Source organism: Sturnira hondurensis, unplaced genomic scaffold, assembly GCF_014824575.4.
Source record: "Sturnira hondurensis isolate 20B ecotype Veracruz unplaced genomic scaffold, ASM1482457v3 Scaffold0000780, whole genome shotgun sequence".
Lineage (NCBI taxonomy): Eukaryota > Metazoa > Chordata > Mammalia > Chiroptera > Phyllostomidae > Sturnira > Sturnira hondurensis.
In genome coordinates this window covers 7,206,579-7,221,457 of record NW_028073411.1, presented here as the reverse complement: position 1 = coordinate 7,221,457, position 14,879 = coordinate 7,206,579, and the positions used below count along the sequence as shown (strand labels likewise).

The 14,879-nt window shown below is 38.1% G+C and overlaps 1 protein-coding gene and 1 pseudogene across 3 annotated transcripts in view; one reads left to right on the top strand and one right to left on the bottom strand.

The window, feature by feature from the left end:
- The window catches only part of KCNIP4 (potassium voltage-gated channel interacting protein 4), a 926,001-nt gene that overhangs the window by 734,270 nt on the left and 176,852 nt on the right, over window positions 1–14,879 (bottom strand). Inside the window, exon 1 of one of the 3 annotated variants that reach the window (XM_037045023.1) lies at window positions 5,131–5,566. The exons of the other annotated variants lie outside the window; for them this stretch is intronic. Coding sequence (XP_036900918.1) covers window positions 5,131–5,218 — 88 coding nt within the window. The 5' untranslated portion in view covers window positions 5,219–5,566. Of the gene's footprint in view, window positions 1–5,130; window positions 5,567–14,879 lie in introns of those variants that run through there. 3 annotated transcript variants of the gene reach the window in all.
- Window positions 12,967–13,073, top strand: LOC118989966 (uncharacterized; annotated as a pseudogene).

The window sequence follows — 14,879 nt, the reverse complement described above, 5'->3', positions numbered from 1 at the left end:
TGCTGAGGCCCTCAAAATATTCCTTAACTCCTAACTGAGAAGTTAAACTAATTAATAGAAGACAAAATGATTCTTATGATAAAGTTGACAATGTAAATTCTGCTAGGCAGAAACACCCACGATGACACATAATCCTTGGCGATCGAGTTTACACTTATACGACATCATCCTTCGCTGCTTTCTTCTCTCCTGAGGGCACATTCCAGTAGGACAAGCACAGGACTGAGTATAAATGGTGGCGTTTGATGTGCATTTCAGTAACGCGAAATTTACACAGTGCCATAATGAATATAGTTTCGCTTGATCAGCAAAAGTCCAATAAATTTTAAAAAGTTAATCAAGAAGAGCATAATTTCAGAACGGACACGCTAAGAGAATATAAACTGTTCAGTCAACCGTCGCAGGCCAGGGCCGAGCGAACTGGGAAATAGAAACACCTGCCATCCTCCGCCTGCATGAAACTTGAGTTCTGTGAATTTTAAATTATGTGAGGCCTTCAGAAACCCTCCCTTTTTGTGAGATGCATCCTCCCCATGTGCAAATGTGGCAGAGGTGGAAAAGGGGAGAGAAGGTCAGAGGGTCCCCTTACTTGTGGCCAGGAAGGGGAAGAAGGGGGCAGGAAAAGAAAGTGCATGTAAATAGAAGCAGGCTTTCTCATTAGCTGAATTTGCTAAGGTCACTGTTTTCTCTTCATTCTTTAAAAATTCAGCCTAAGCAGATCTAAATCGTTGTATCATTCGCCTCGTGACCGACTGGCTGGTCCTCAGAGAAACACCACTCAATGCAAACTTGTGAAACAGATGCTCTCGCACCCTCTCCTTTCATCTCAGGTCCGCTACTTGATGAAATGATGAATGCTTACCACGTGCTTTTAATAATATAATGACAATAAGTTGGAAATATGTCAGCCCACTGTTAAATAGCAACTCGGCATTTTGATTCAAATCGCTCGTTTCACTTAGGTGGAGAGGGGGACCCCACCACCCCTGTAGGTGGTGGTCTTGAGGCCCAAAACAGCTCTAGGCAGTGTCTGCCTGAGACACGTGTTTTGGGAACACTTACTAACAGGCAAGTGAGTTCAAGGATGTGTGGAGAAGTGATAAATATCCGAACAACCTCCAAAGAAGAACCATAAAACATTCCAATACTAAATTTCATGACTGAAGAAGAAACAAGTAGAAGTTTGATATCCATAATATCATTCATCCTTTCTTCATGAGTCGTTACCTGTGTGATAGGACTTTCTGGGTTCCTAAGTTACACAAACCGTTCAGCAACAGAGTCAGTCTCAAATTACTGGCATCATATTACCATTCTTGTACATTATCTCTACTTAGTTAAATGTACAAGAATATGAAGGGGGACTCCTCAAGAAAACTGGAATTATCTTCTTATAGTACAGACTTCCCTTGCTAGGTGAGCGTTTTAGGAACCCCCCTGTACCAGTACACCAGCTGGTACAGCTAGCCTTGTTGTTAGAAGCTACATTCAGACTCAGTGAATGTTTTTAAGACCCTTTCAACACCTTTGCCCATTTCAGTATAGGTGATTTATTAGTGCGCCTGGCCCACCACATTGAATAGCAGGAGTTTTTGAGAAAAATTGTTATGACCCTCATGCTCCACCATCCCTATTTACCTGATCGCACCCTGAATGACTTTGTGTCTCCCTAAATGAAAAAAGTCCTCAAAGGGAAATGTTTTCCCCATGTGGATGAGGTGAAGCAAAAAATGTCAGAAGCACTAAAAGTTATCAAAATTGATGAGTTCAGAAACTGAACAGTGGAAAAAATGTCTCAATAGGTATATTGCATCAAATGGAGAATTCTTTGAAGGGGCCTGAAGTTTCAACAAGTAAGAATAAATAAACAATTTTTAATAAATAAATTCCAGATTTTTGGATCCCCTCCATGTATTGGTTACCATGAACCTCAATTCAAGTTGAATATAATATGGTACACGAAAATGTGTCTCAAATTGAGAAGGAATTGGGATATTTGCTCCTATTTTGCACCTGACTATAGTGAACGTAGTAGCCATTAACTTATAATATTTGCAAATGGACTCATGAGATGTATTGTATATAACAAAGGGTCTTAACAATACTCCTATTTTCATGATAAGTAAAGCAAAAATGTGTGTTTGTAAACTCCACTCTGAAAAGGGAATTCCCATAAAAAGTTTCTGGTAAAATAACAATGTCCTATTTTATCTGGACAAATATTTACCATTGAATTATCATTCTCTAACATAAAGAATATTTTAGAAAGAAAATCACTAATCAAATAATTTATTTTTTTTAATTTTTATTTATTTATCTTTAGAGGGGAAGGAGAGAGGGAGAGAAACATCAATGTCTGGTTGCCTCTCCTGCGTCCCCTGCTGGGAGTTGGCCTGCAGGGAACCAGCCTGCAACCCAGGCATGTACCCTGACTGGGAATCGAACCGCGATCGTGTGGTTCGCAGGCCCGCACTCAATCCACTGAGCTACACCAGCCAGGGCACTAATCAAATAATTTATTGATAAGCAATTCTACCCATTGCCAAAATGTACATGGCAAGAAAGCTCTCAGGACCCTATTTTCCTCTACCTTGTGATAACACTAATAAGACATATCATAGGAGATTTTGTGCCCATAAACACTTCTTAAATGTTTATGGACATACGATTTCTGTGTTTATGTAAAGGCATGGGTATTTTGGTATCAAATGAAAGGAAACTAACAACAAAACAGATCACATATCTCAGAATCAACCTGTTTCCCAATGTAAAACAAAATTACTGTTCCTCAGATCACAGATTTAATTGGAAAAGTGAGGATAACGGGCTTGTTCATAAAATGAAAAAAAAAACCAACAAAAATCATCCAAGGCATATTTGTATTGCTTTAAATTTTTGATAACTACAGGGCAATTGCAGATTGTTCAGGACACAATTAGCAACTGCTTGCATATCCAACCTGAAAGCATATTTTTAAAAAATAACTCAACTCTGCTTCCTACTTCTTCATTAATTACAAGCTAAGAGACTGAAAGTGCCCTAATGAATTTTACATTAGATTTTGCAATATGAACAGTGTATATTATCACAGCTTCTAGTAAATACACAAATTGACTTTTCCAACTTCCATTCTGAGCAGTTGTAAAGACTCTGGCTGGATTTTACAACATTAAATATTAGAGACTGAACTGAAAAAAATTTTCACAAAACTCAAGTTGCTGTAATCACATTTCACAGGTCAAATATTTATCTTATTATTTTATTATAATCTGTGTGTCCTGTTTCTCAAAGTTCTTATGTTTTTTTCTCTTGTGGCTTAAAAAGAAGAGGAGGAATCCCATCTTCATTGATTTCTAAATATGCATTAAATAGGCTTAAAATATTAATGCTATACTAGCTTTGCATAAATTTCATACTATAAGTAACTATCCAGTCATTTGACAATCACTGTTTTGGATTTGATACTTACGGTTTACAACTTCACAAGCATTTACTATCATCATAAAATCACTTGAAATCAGATGTTTACGAAAACTATACACAAACAGGCTGAGCAAGAGAAGCACAGCACTGCATCTAAAGAAATAGGTAGAATCTTAAAATTGCCTTATCAAAGAGCAAAATACAATCCACCATGGAAACTTCATAGACAGCTTTCTTTCATAAAATAATTCTCTAATTTCAGAGCAAGAGAAAAGACCACCTATTGGATATCATCTAAAACAGACACAATATTACAAAGGGCACACCACCCTTAATTGAATATTCAAAGCCAATATTATATGGACATTATTGAGCACATTGGTATGGTAAAGCAAGTCATGTTGAGGGAAGCATTTGTAATCAAAATGTAAAGAGATTTACATTTGAAAACTACAACAGAGCTCCAAGTTCACAAAAGTCAGGTACGGACTCTTAAGGATTACTCTTATGAGCATTAAGAAGCACCTCAATTTGCACTACAAAAAGATTAGCACCTGATAACAGTCCTTCTATATTCATTAATACGAACAGTTTCTAAAATCACTTGATTTTTCAGTTATTGTCTCAAAATTGTTTTCCGTGATCAGGTGGTCGACATGACAGATGCACGTCTGTTATTGGCCAGAGAGTTTCCTTCCCGCAGAAAATGTTGTTCATATTCATCTCTCCACCTTTGCATCACAGTGCATAGGTTTCCTTACAAACTCCTTTCTCATTATTTAGATTAAAGAAAATAAAGGTAAGTTGAAAACACACAGCTAACAACAGCGTTCCATGACCAGAATAAAAATGCAGTGTAGCAACCAAGTTTTGCCTGTCAGAAGTTTGATGGTCCATTAAATATATCAATTACTGATAAGAGATTCAAAGCAGTTTGGGTCCCACCTGTCACTATTTTAATGACAGGTATTGCCTAGGAATTTCATGGGCAACTGCTAGCTTAGGCTCATGATTTTAAAGCACCTTAAAATATTTTCCTGTTATAGAAACAGATTGAAATAGAGTTTCTATTTCAATCATGCAAATTTTTAAACACTGAAATCCACTGCAATGAAACAAGTATCAAACAGCGCATGGACATTTCACTCTTCAGCTGTTTTCACATTTTGCTCACATTTTGCAAGGAATTCAGAAACCCAAAACAAATGCTCCCGACTCTTTCGCCCCCATGCTCTGTGACCAGATACTAGAAATAATCTACGGGTTGTAACGATCCAAGAGTTCTACAGAATTTCTAAACACCTGCAGAATTTCTAAATACCTGCAGAATTTCCAAATACAGCTATGTGATTTTCCAGCAAACTGCCGCAAGCAGGAGAGAGGGAAAAACCCCCTCACACAATCAAGCATTTAGGAAAAAAAAATCCTTCTGCTCTGAAGACATTGCTTCCTTAGATTGAGGTACATGTAACAGCAACACTGCCAAAAAGACATAAAAGATACATCCACAGCATCCAATTCTCCCCTGCACGAGATCTGCACTGCACACATTTCCAGAAACGTGAATCTCAGCAAACACTCACAAAACTGTATTTTATTGACAACATTAAAAACAAACACAACACAGAAAGAGTGAGCGTTCCCTCTTCCATTTCAACTTCGTTATCATGCTCTACCAGCCTCTATTTAAAAAAAAAAAGTCATTACCTGTATGAAGAGAACCTGTTAATAGCCTGAGAAGATACTGGGCAAATTTCAATATTTCACGTTTACACCGCTTCCTACAGCCGCTCATCTTAAGGAACAAGGTATTCCTCTGAGGAGAGCCAGAAGTCTTTGCCAAGAAACAAAAAGACAGTCTCTGAGGGGAAACTTCTGTCTCAGTTTATGTCACGGGCTGCTTTACAACTCCTGTGGAATTAGCTGCTAGTGCCTGAATCAGAAATTCCTTTCCAAGGCTAGAGGAGCCGAGACAGAACAGTAACAGGCTGGTGAGAAAGGGCTGCTTCTCAGAATGGTCACCAAGTTCTTCCGTGGCAACAGATAGGCTGCCCTTCACACTTGTAGTAACCCACTGTGGTTCAGCTCTGCCTCCCCTCTTCAAACCCGCTGGCAACTCGCAGACCACTCACAGGGAGGCGGGGCCTGCGATGCCAGCTCATCAATGAATCAGCATGGAAGCGGGTGAGGGGACAGAGGAGAGGTCACTGGGGCCGAAACCCCTTGGATACTAACAAAAGGAGCCTGCTAATGCAATCAAGCCTGCTGAGGACGAATCTTAGGGTCCAAGGCTGTGCAAAATGATTCCAAAAATAAAAGGGAAGTGGGGAAGCATGCTGCTCAAGGTCAGACATCAGACAATTCCCTGATACAGTGTTAATCAGATTCAGAAAGCCTAATTGGTGGAAATGCTCCTTGGAGGAGCTGACCCTGATTCTAAACAAGGAGAGTTGAAGGTTTACCACCCAGTGGAGGCAAGGCTGTTCTGTCACAGATAAATCTACTCCACTTCATGGGCACAGAGGTGGAAAATAAGCTGTTACAGAAATTTAGCTGTTTTCTGCACTATCCGGGCTCAGGTATTTGGACATGAGGAAAAACCATTATTTCCTTTAAAATACCTCAGCCTGGAAACTACAACTTCCCAGCACCTGTACTTTGCCTCTGGGTGACTGAGCTCCAAAACGAATTTGCTGCATTTGCTTCGGAGAAAGAGCTGCCTCAGTTTCCTCATATTTGTAAGAGGCCAATTGCAACTTGCTAGCTCCCTACCAATGGACTTATTTTATTAGTGAGCACCACTGGGGGAGTTTGCAAATTTCACAAAGTACCTTCCCATGAAAAAGACAGTGGTAAAAAGGGAGGCAGTTGCTTTTAAAGCCAGAAAGCTATAGGCTTATCTTCTCTTAAGATGAAAGGGGTTTGATCGTCTTTGTTTTTGTTTTCATTCATAGGTGCTTTGGGCAGGTTGTAGGATTTGTCCCTACTCTGATGTATTTTGGTTTTGCTTGTTTTGTATAAATGTCAATATTAAAGAGTTTTAGCATATATCTAGAACTTCTTCTGTAACCCTTCCATACTCTCACCAGACTCAGTGGTATAATTATTTAAAGGGGATCATGAAGCATCCTCTCCAGAAATGATCAGAACTTTAGTTGAAAGTGTCAGAGATAAAAGTAGATTCAGACACAATGGTTAGTAACATACTGTTTGAAATTCTTGCTCCATGCATTTGCCTTAAAAGATGATGTCCCCAGTTTGAAATAGGTGGAAAAAATACACCACTGTCATTCTATGGTTGGGCTAGTTATTTTAAAGCCTCACTTCCTTGTCTATAAACTGGGGATGAGAATATTGTGTTCATTTTTTAGAGAATGAAATAAGGTATAGAGGATACTAAGCACAGTGCCCTTCCATTCATTTATGTAGAAATTACATATTGCTCACATGTTATGTTCTATACATATTTCTAGGTGCTGAAGGCATAGTAATAAAGGCAAGCCCTTGCATTCTTGAAGCTTATACTTCAGTATAACAGACAAGGAATAAATAAGAAAATATCACATATGAGTAAGTGGTATGGAGACTACCAAATCCAGATTGGTAAAACAGAAAGTCAGTAGGTTAGGTGGTCAGGGGACATCTTTTAAAAAAGACAGTTAAGCTGGGATATAAATTACAAGGAGAGCCAACCACAAGATGTTCAGGGAAAGAGCACATTAAGCAGAGGTAAGAGCTTGTGCCAAGACCTGTAGAAGAGAATGGCAAGGCATCCTAAAGAAACAGGAAGAAGGATGAGGCCACTGAAGTATGTATACTGTAAATGCATACTTCAGGAGAGCCAGGAGACCTTACGGGGGAAGATTTCACGGAGCCTGACAGTGTGGGGGCCTCATAGCCAGGGTGAGGGGTTTGGGTTTCAGTCAGTGTGCGTCAGGATGTCTCTCCAGGCACTGGGGGGATGGATGCTATGATCTGTCTGCCATGGAAGGGTGCACTGTAGGGAGCAGGAGTGATGAAATGGATACCCAAGAGTACAGTGTTAGTCTGGGGGAGCAAGGATGGTAGCCTCACCCGGAGGGGAAATGAGAGCTGGCTGGTTTCTGGATATATTTGGAAACAGAATAAGTAGGGTTGGGAATGAGGAAAAGACAAGAATTAAGGATGGCTTAGTTTAAAGCTTGAAAAATTAAATGAATAAATTGAATGAGTTGATGAAAGAAATGCACTATGGGTAGACTATGGGGGTTAAAAATTAAAAAAAAAAATTCTATGCTGGACACATTAGAATCCAGATATCTTTAATGTACTCAGAATTTAAGATGTATTTTTGACTAACTGATTTAAAATATCTTTTTAAAAGGATTTTAAAAAATATCTTTTTAAAAGGAGGCTATTACTATAGTACCTGTAAATATCAATAGAACACCACATACAACTTTACAGACATTATTTAACATCTTATGGAAAATAGACCAATTCTTAAAAAAATAAAAACTAAGACTATCTACCAGTGAAATAATTTAAACATCCTTATAATTGTTAAGTAAATTGAATGTGCATTTTTAAAAATCCAACCCCCCCCCAAAGAAAACAGCAGGTCTCATGGTTTTCTTGGAGATTTCTACCAAATGTGTAAAGAAGAATTAACACCAGTTCTGAACTATCTCTTCCAGAAAATAGAAAGGAGATGATACTCCTTGCAATTCATTTTATGGACTTAGTGTTACCCTGATACCCAAACCAAACAATAACAAAAAAAGAACACTGTTCACAGAGATCTTATTAAAGATCAAAACCCTTATAGGGTCAAAAACCTTTAGCTAAACATTATCAAAGAGAATTCTGGAATACATAAAAAGAATTATGTATCACAGCCAAGTGGATTTCATCCTGGAGATCTAAGACTGGCTCAGCATTAAAAAAAAAAATCAAAGTAATTCACCATGTTTATAGGCTAAAGAAAAAGAATCACATAATCATATTGGTCGATTCAGAAAAATAGCATATGACACAATTCAACACCCATTTATATGTTTTAAAATCTCAGAGACATAGAAATAGAAGGCAGCTTCCCCAGCCTGATAAATGGCACCTACAAAAGCCTACTACATTATACTTAACACTGAGTGGAGACACTGGATGCTTCTACCCTAAGAGCAGGAACAGGGCAGGAATAAATGGCTGCTTCAACCAGTGTTATTTGACATAGTGTTGGAAGTACTAGCCAGTGCGATGAGATAACAAAAGGAAATACAAGATACAGGGATTATAAAGCAATAAATAAAATTATCTTATTTGCAGAAGACATGATTATCTGTGTAAAAATTCTTAATAAATCTACCAACAAAACCAAACCCATAGATTTAATTAGTGAGTTCAGCCAGGTCACAGGACACCACTGATACATTCAGCTGTTTTACCGAGAAATCAACTGTGCTAGCCAGGAACATGTGGAGACTGAAATTTAAAATACAAAATCACTTACAGTTGCTCAAAAAATTAACACTTTGGTGTAAATCTAACAAAATATTTCAAAGATTTGCATGCTGAAAATTAAAAACACTCTGATTAAAAACTAAAATATTTAAACTAATAAAGAGACATGCCATGTTCACATATTAAAGACAGCAATCAAACACTCAGCAAGATATTTTTAATATATACAAAATTATTTTAAAATATATAGAGAAAGGGACAAAGGACAAGGAAACAAGAATAGCAAAAACCATTTTGAAAAGAAGATTAAGTTCTGAAATCATTCTCCCTGACTTTGGTATTGGTAGAGAGATGGGCACTTAGTTCTATGGAACAGGTTAGAAAATCTAGGACTAGGGCCACGTTATTACACACAGCTGGTTTTTGACAAAGATGTAAAAGCAGGTCAATAACAAGTTGGGCTGGAACAGTGAATGACATGTCAATTGTCAAAAAAAAATCCTTTACCAAGATCTCACAATGGATCATGGTCTTAAATGTAAAATTTTGGAAGTTCCAGTTTAAGAAAAAAGTAGGAGAAAATCTTCAAGACCATGGACTAGGCAAAGAATTGTCAGACAAGTTGAATGTCATCGAATTCTAAAATCTAAATTCTAAATTCTAAAAGAAATCAACAGGTCGAATGCCATCCAATTCTAAAAATCTAAATTCTAAATTCTAAAAGAAATTGACATGTTAAATGTCATTCAACTCTAAAATCTCACTCATCAAGACTCTGTTAAAAGAATGAAAAGACAAGTTACAGAGTAGGATAAAATATTTGTAAATCACATATCTGACAAAGAAGCAGCAACTAGAATATATAAAGCATTTTCACAACTCAACAATAAAAATCTTATGATACAACTAGAACATGAACAAAAGATATAAAGACCTGCTTCTCTGGAAAAGATATAAGATGGCAAATAGGCACATAAAATTAATGTTGTTAGTTGCTACTAAAATGCAAAATAAAAATACAATGAGACATTATGCATCCATTGGGATGGCTAATTTTTTTAAAGATTTTATTTATTTATCTTTAGAGGGTAAGGGGAAGGAGAGAGGGAGAGAAATATCATGGTATGGTTGCCTCTCATGCGTCTCCTGCTGAGAACTGGCCTGCAACCCAGGCATGTGCCCTGACTGGGAATCGAACTGTGATCCTTTGGTTCATAGGCCTGTGCTCAATCCACTGAGCTACACCAGCCAGGGCTATTTTTTTTAAAGGAATGATAAGATCAAAGTCTGGTGAAGGTCCAGACAAACTGGAACTCATACCTTATTGGCTGAAATGTAAAATATTACAGCCACCCTGAAAAAGTCTACTGGTATATAATTGTAAATAGACTCTAACTGTTTAACTAGCGATTGGAGTCCTGAGCATTTTCCCCGAGAAATGCAAATATGTGTTCAGACAAAAACCTTTACACAAATGCTTATAGTATTTTTGCTTGAAATAGCCCCAAACTGAAAACAAGCTAGTTGTCCTTCAGTGACTGAATTGTTAAACAGTTGTACATCCATATCATGAACTAATACACAACAATAAGAAGAAACAGTGTCCTGGCTGGTGTGGCTCACTTGGTTAGAGCATTGTCCCACAAAGTGAAGGGTTGCTGGTTCAATTCCTGGACATGGCACATGCCTGAGCTGCAGGTTGGGCCCCTGGTTGGGGGCATGCTAAAGGCAACCAATCAATGTTTCTCTCACACTGATGTTTTTCTTCCTCCTTCTCCCTCCCTTCCCCTCTCTCGATAAAAGGAAAAAGGAAAGAGGAAGAGAGGAAGGAAGGAAGGAAGGAAGGAAGGAAGGAAGGAAGGAAGGAGGATACAACCTGGATGAATCTCAAGAGAATTATGTTGAGAGACACAAGCCAATCTCAAAAGATTATATACTTCATGATTCTTTTTATACAGCGTTCTTAAAATGACAAAAGCCTAAAAAGGTAGAACAGATTAATAGATGCTAAAGCTTAAGGGTAGGGGGTGGAGGGAAATGGACGTCTTTGTAAGAGTGCCACATGACAGATCATTGTGGCTGTGTCCTGATGACATCAATATCCATACTGTAGTCATGACACTCTATTATAATTTTGTAAGGTGTTACCACTGGGGAAACAAGTAATGTATATATAGGATCTTTGTATCATTTCTTCTTTTCCACCTGCACCTAAAATTATCTCAAAATAAAAAGTTACCTTAGAATTAAATAAAGACAATGTTTAAAATACCTTTTCAGCTCTTACTATGCTGTGAGATTTCAGGTCTGAATATATACAAGTGAACCAAACACACGAGATGACTGGGTTGTGAAGCTTGTGTTACAATGAGGGGAAAGAAGCAATAGAATAGGCAGGGGGAACTGAACACACAGAATGGTGGTGCAAGTAAAATGGAGCGATCCGAGAAGTCCTCATCGAGATGACATTTGAGCAAAGAGTTGAAGGAGGTGCAAGAGTGAACCGTGTGGCTACCCAGAGGTCACATGCAGCTACCTTCACTGTATCAGCATCTCTCTCTAACTTCTGACCATCCATCGATGCAAATCACTCTGCTGGGGAAGTTGCTTAAAGCAAGCCTTCTGTGATGGCTCATTTTTGATGTCAAAGCCCTGAGCAACACTACGATCAACCCTTTCTCCAGGGAAAGCAATTATGAATCACCAGTTTTGTTAGAGAACTCGTTTGCCTATATCTACGTATTATCGGGAATTGTGTAGAGAAAATACTGTTGTTTAATGCTATCCTCAGGAAAACACAAAGCATAATTTGTAAGATAAATATAAAATGTCAGAGTATTAGAAAATAAAAAAGAAGAATGCTCTCTTAATAATCAGCTAATCTGGATTAATATAGCCATTATCTCCAAAAGTGTCAACGATAAAGGTTACATGCTCCAGAACAACAGATGTCTTGAATGTTTCAGAACTATTTCAGCAACGTGTCTGTCATTACAGAAAAAATGTACGTGTGCTTTATAGTACAGGTCAGGAGGGCTTAAGGGTTTTCTGGATGAACAAACGAGTTAGCATCTTTGGAAGAAGCTTCAGCATCTAGCAAAGTTTGCTGCAGTAAGTTCGTAGCTAAATTGAATTTAAAGCAAACTGGCACACACCGTAATGTAAGAACTAAAGGTCTCCTGAGGAGGGACCATCACTTACAGAGGGATATGAAAGTGTGGGCGTGTCCCAAGATGTATTCTGCTGATTGCACTTTGGAGAAACTCGTTTTGTTTTTGTTTTTGTTTTCTGACCAGCTCTCTTTGAGAAGTCCAAGTCCAAGTAAAGCCAAGTCTTAAGTACATTTGGGTCCCCAACATTGTTCCTTAAAATGTAAAAATGGACACAACTGATTAAGGGAAGATGGTTGGCTTTCACTCCAGGAAGAATGAACCCACTGATTCCTAAGACCACTCTCGCCACAGTGGAGTTTCCCCCCAAATACTGCTCTTCTCAATGCATCTTGGTGTATTCTGTGTACCTTACTGAGCATAGACATTGTTATGCAAAATTAAACATGTGCAGCTTAAAAATAGCTCACCATAGGGCTGCAGAGAGCAGCAGAGCCTTGATGCAAAGTCACAGATGTTGAAAATAGGTCTTGAGAAAGTATCAGACTAGTTACTGCCCATTAGAGAGAAACGTCCCAATGCCAGGGCCATTATCATTCCAGAAATATCACCACTCAGTTACTTCAGTGAATAAAGAGCATGCCGACATTCTCAGATCTTTTGCGTTAACTTTGGAAACAGCTTTGTGAATACCAGGAAAGTCAAAATCAAACCTTCTGTCATGTAAAGTCATCCTTTCTCATGCCTGTGTCTAAATCAACTAAAACCCATCTAATTAGTATTCTAGGTAATGCCTAGATAATGCTAATTATGTTTTATATTATCATTGAATTTCATATGAGACTAAAACTATTGATAGATATGAGAATTCTGTATCACATATGCCAATGTGTGATACAGAATTAAGGAAGTGAGATAACACAAATAATTACATGTAAATAGATCCATAAACTGTCTGTTTAATACAAATTATGAGATTAAAAATAACTGAAGGACATAGGGCAGCTTGATTGTTCTACATGCAGAATCGACATCAAGAGATTTTGGAAGCATAATTTTTGGGTAACTGGGCAGCTAGTGATCCCCGGTCCTGGTGCCTGCAGTGTGAAAAACAAAAAACTGAAGAGCTGAAGAAGTCATTTTTTTCCCCACTAGATGAATTTCTAGCTGTTTTTTGTTCATTAGTTTGTGTTGTTTTGTTTTTAAGAGGGAGAGCCACAGGTTTTCATTCATGATTGTTGAGAGGTAAGAAAAAAGTGTGTATGCCATTCCCATGGACGTTAGAAAACAGCCCATTGGAAATCTGTGCCCCTGGAACCGAAGGCCTATCCGGGAACCCTGTCTCAAAGCCTTATTACTATGGTGATGGGAGCTGGGAAGAAACACATTTCACCGATGGCTGACGGGGAGCAGTGACAGTCAGAGTCAGATGCAGGTGTTGTTCTTAAAAACAAATGCACATCCACATCAGAGTTCTGACAGGCAGAGATAAGGGGGAGTCAGTGGAACTTCAGAGGAGGGTAGGCTGAGGGGCTGCCAGTTGTCTCCTTCCCTGTCACAGATCTATTCCCTGATTGCAAAAAGAAAAAAGAAAACGAAAAGAAAAAAACTTTTTTTCTTTAGTTGTTCAAAGGCCCATTTTTTTCCACAAAATTAGGCTGAAATTATGTCCTGAGAAATATATTACCAGCCTTTGTCCTTTGTGATAGATGCCCCCCACCCCTCCTTCCGATGGGCCATATAGAGTAAATTGGAATCAAGGTTCCCATCCAGCACTGGAATTAAAATCAAGTCATTTGCCTTTATTTGGACTCATGTCACTCAGCTATTCAGCAGCCTTGCGATCTCCTGTCTTTAAAAAACGTGATTATTGGGACTATTAAAACAGTATTTTATAATTATATAATAATTTTAGTGTTAATATCTAAACACCATTTGCTTTATTGAGATCCCTAAAACGTATCCACTTCAATTTTATCCACACTGCTACTCAGTTTTTCTCCATCTGTGGATTTTGGCCTGTGTGCATTAGAGCTATCTAGAATGCTCATTTAAAATGCAAGTTTCTTGAGCCCCACCTTCCACAAACAGACACAGAATCTCTGAATATGGGACAGGGAAGCTTACAAATTTAACATCTCCTGAGTACTCAGAAACACAGAATTTTGGTAATCCATGTAACCTAAGCCAACTACCATCTTGGAATGAAAAGTTGAAGGAAAGCTAAATTGCCAACTGAGGATGAAGAAATTAGGGCTCTACGTAAATGTTACGTAACCTCTACGAATCAGCCAGCTATTTCAACCTAAAACCACCTGCCTTGGCTGATAGGCTGGGACGCCGTCTTGGCAATGTATTCCCAGCCTTACATTTTGAAGCAAATCACGAGTGAGTCAAGGGAGCTTCATGTTAAGTTATATCAAAGGAATCAATAGGCAGCTTTAAAACAATCAGGTTGCTCATTTGGCTTCAAGAAAAGTCATCAGCCACAGGCAGTCCTGCCATGTCTATCTGAATCTAAGAAACACACATTAGGCTTATTAGTGCCATTGCATTTTTGTAATTTTTTCAACTTTATTAGAACAGCCAATATGTTTAAAAATGACTACTACCACGGGCATGATCTAAACATTTGGATCTAGCATGCTACTTCCCTTCTCTCCAGTATCTTTTTTGAAGATTAGTCTTTCTGTGTTCAATTATCATGCTAGACATCTGATTTTTTGAGTAATTATGAAAACACTGAATTTCAAACAGTGTTTCTTTGATTTTACTTGTTTTGTAAGAGAGAGATTCAGAATTTTCTATCGCTTTCTCTTGTAAGGTGAGAGTTCAGAAAAGAAAACTTTGAGCCTGGGGAAACTGCGAAGGGCAGTTTATAATTTCAAAAAAAAGTTGAAAAGAGCA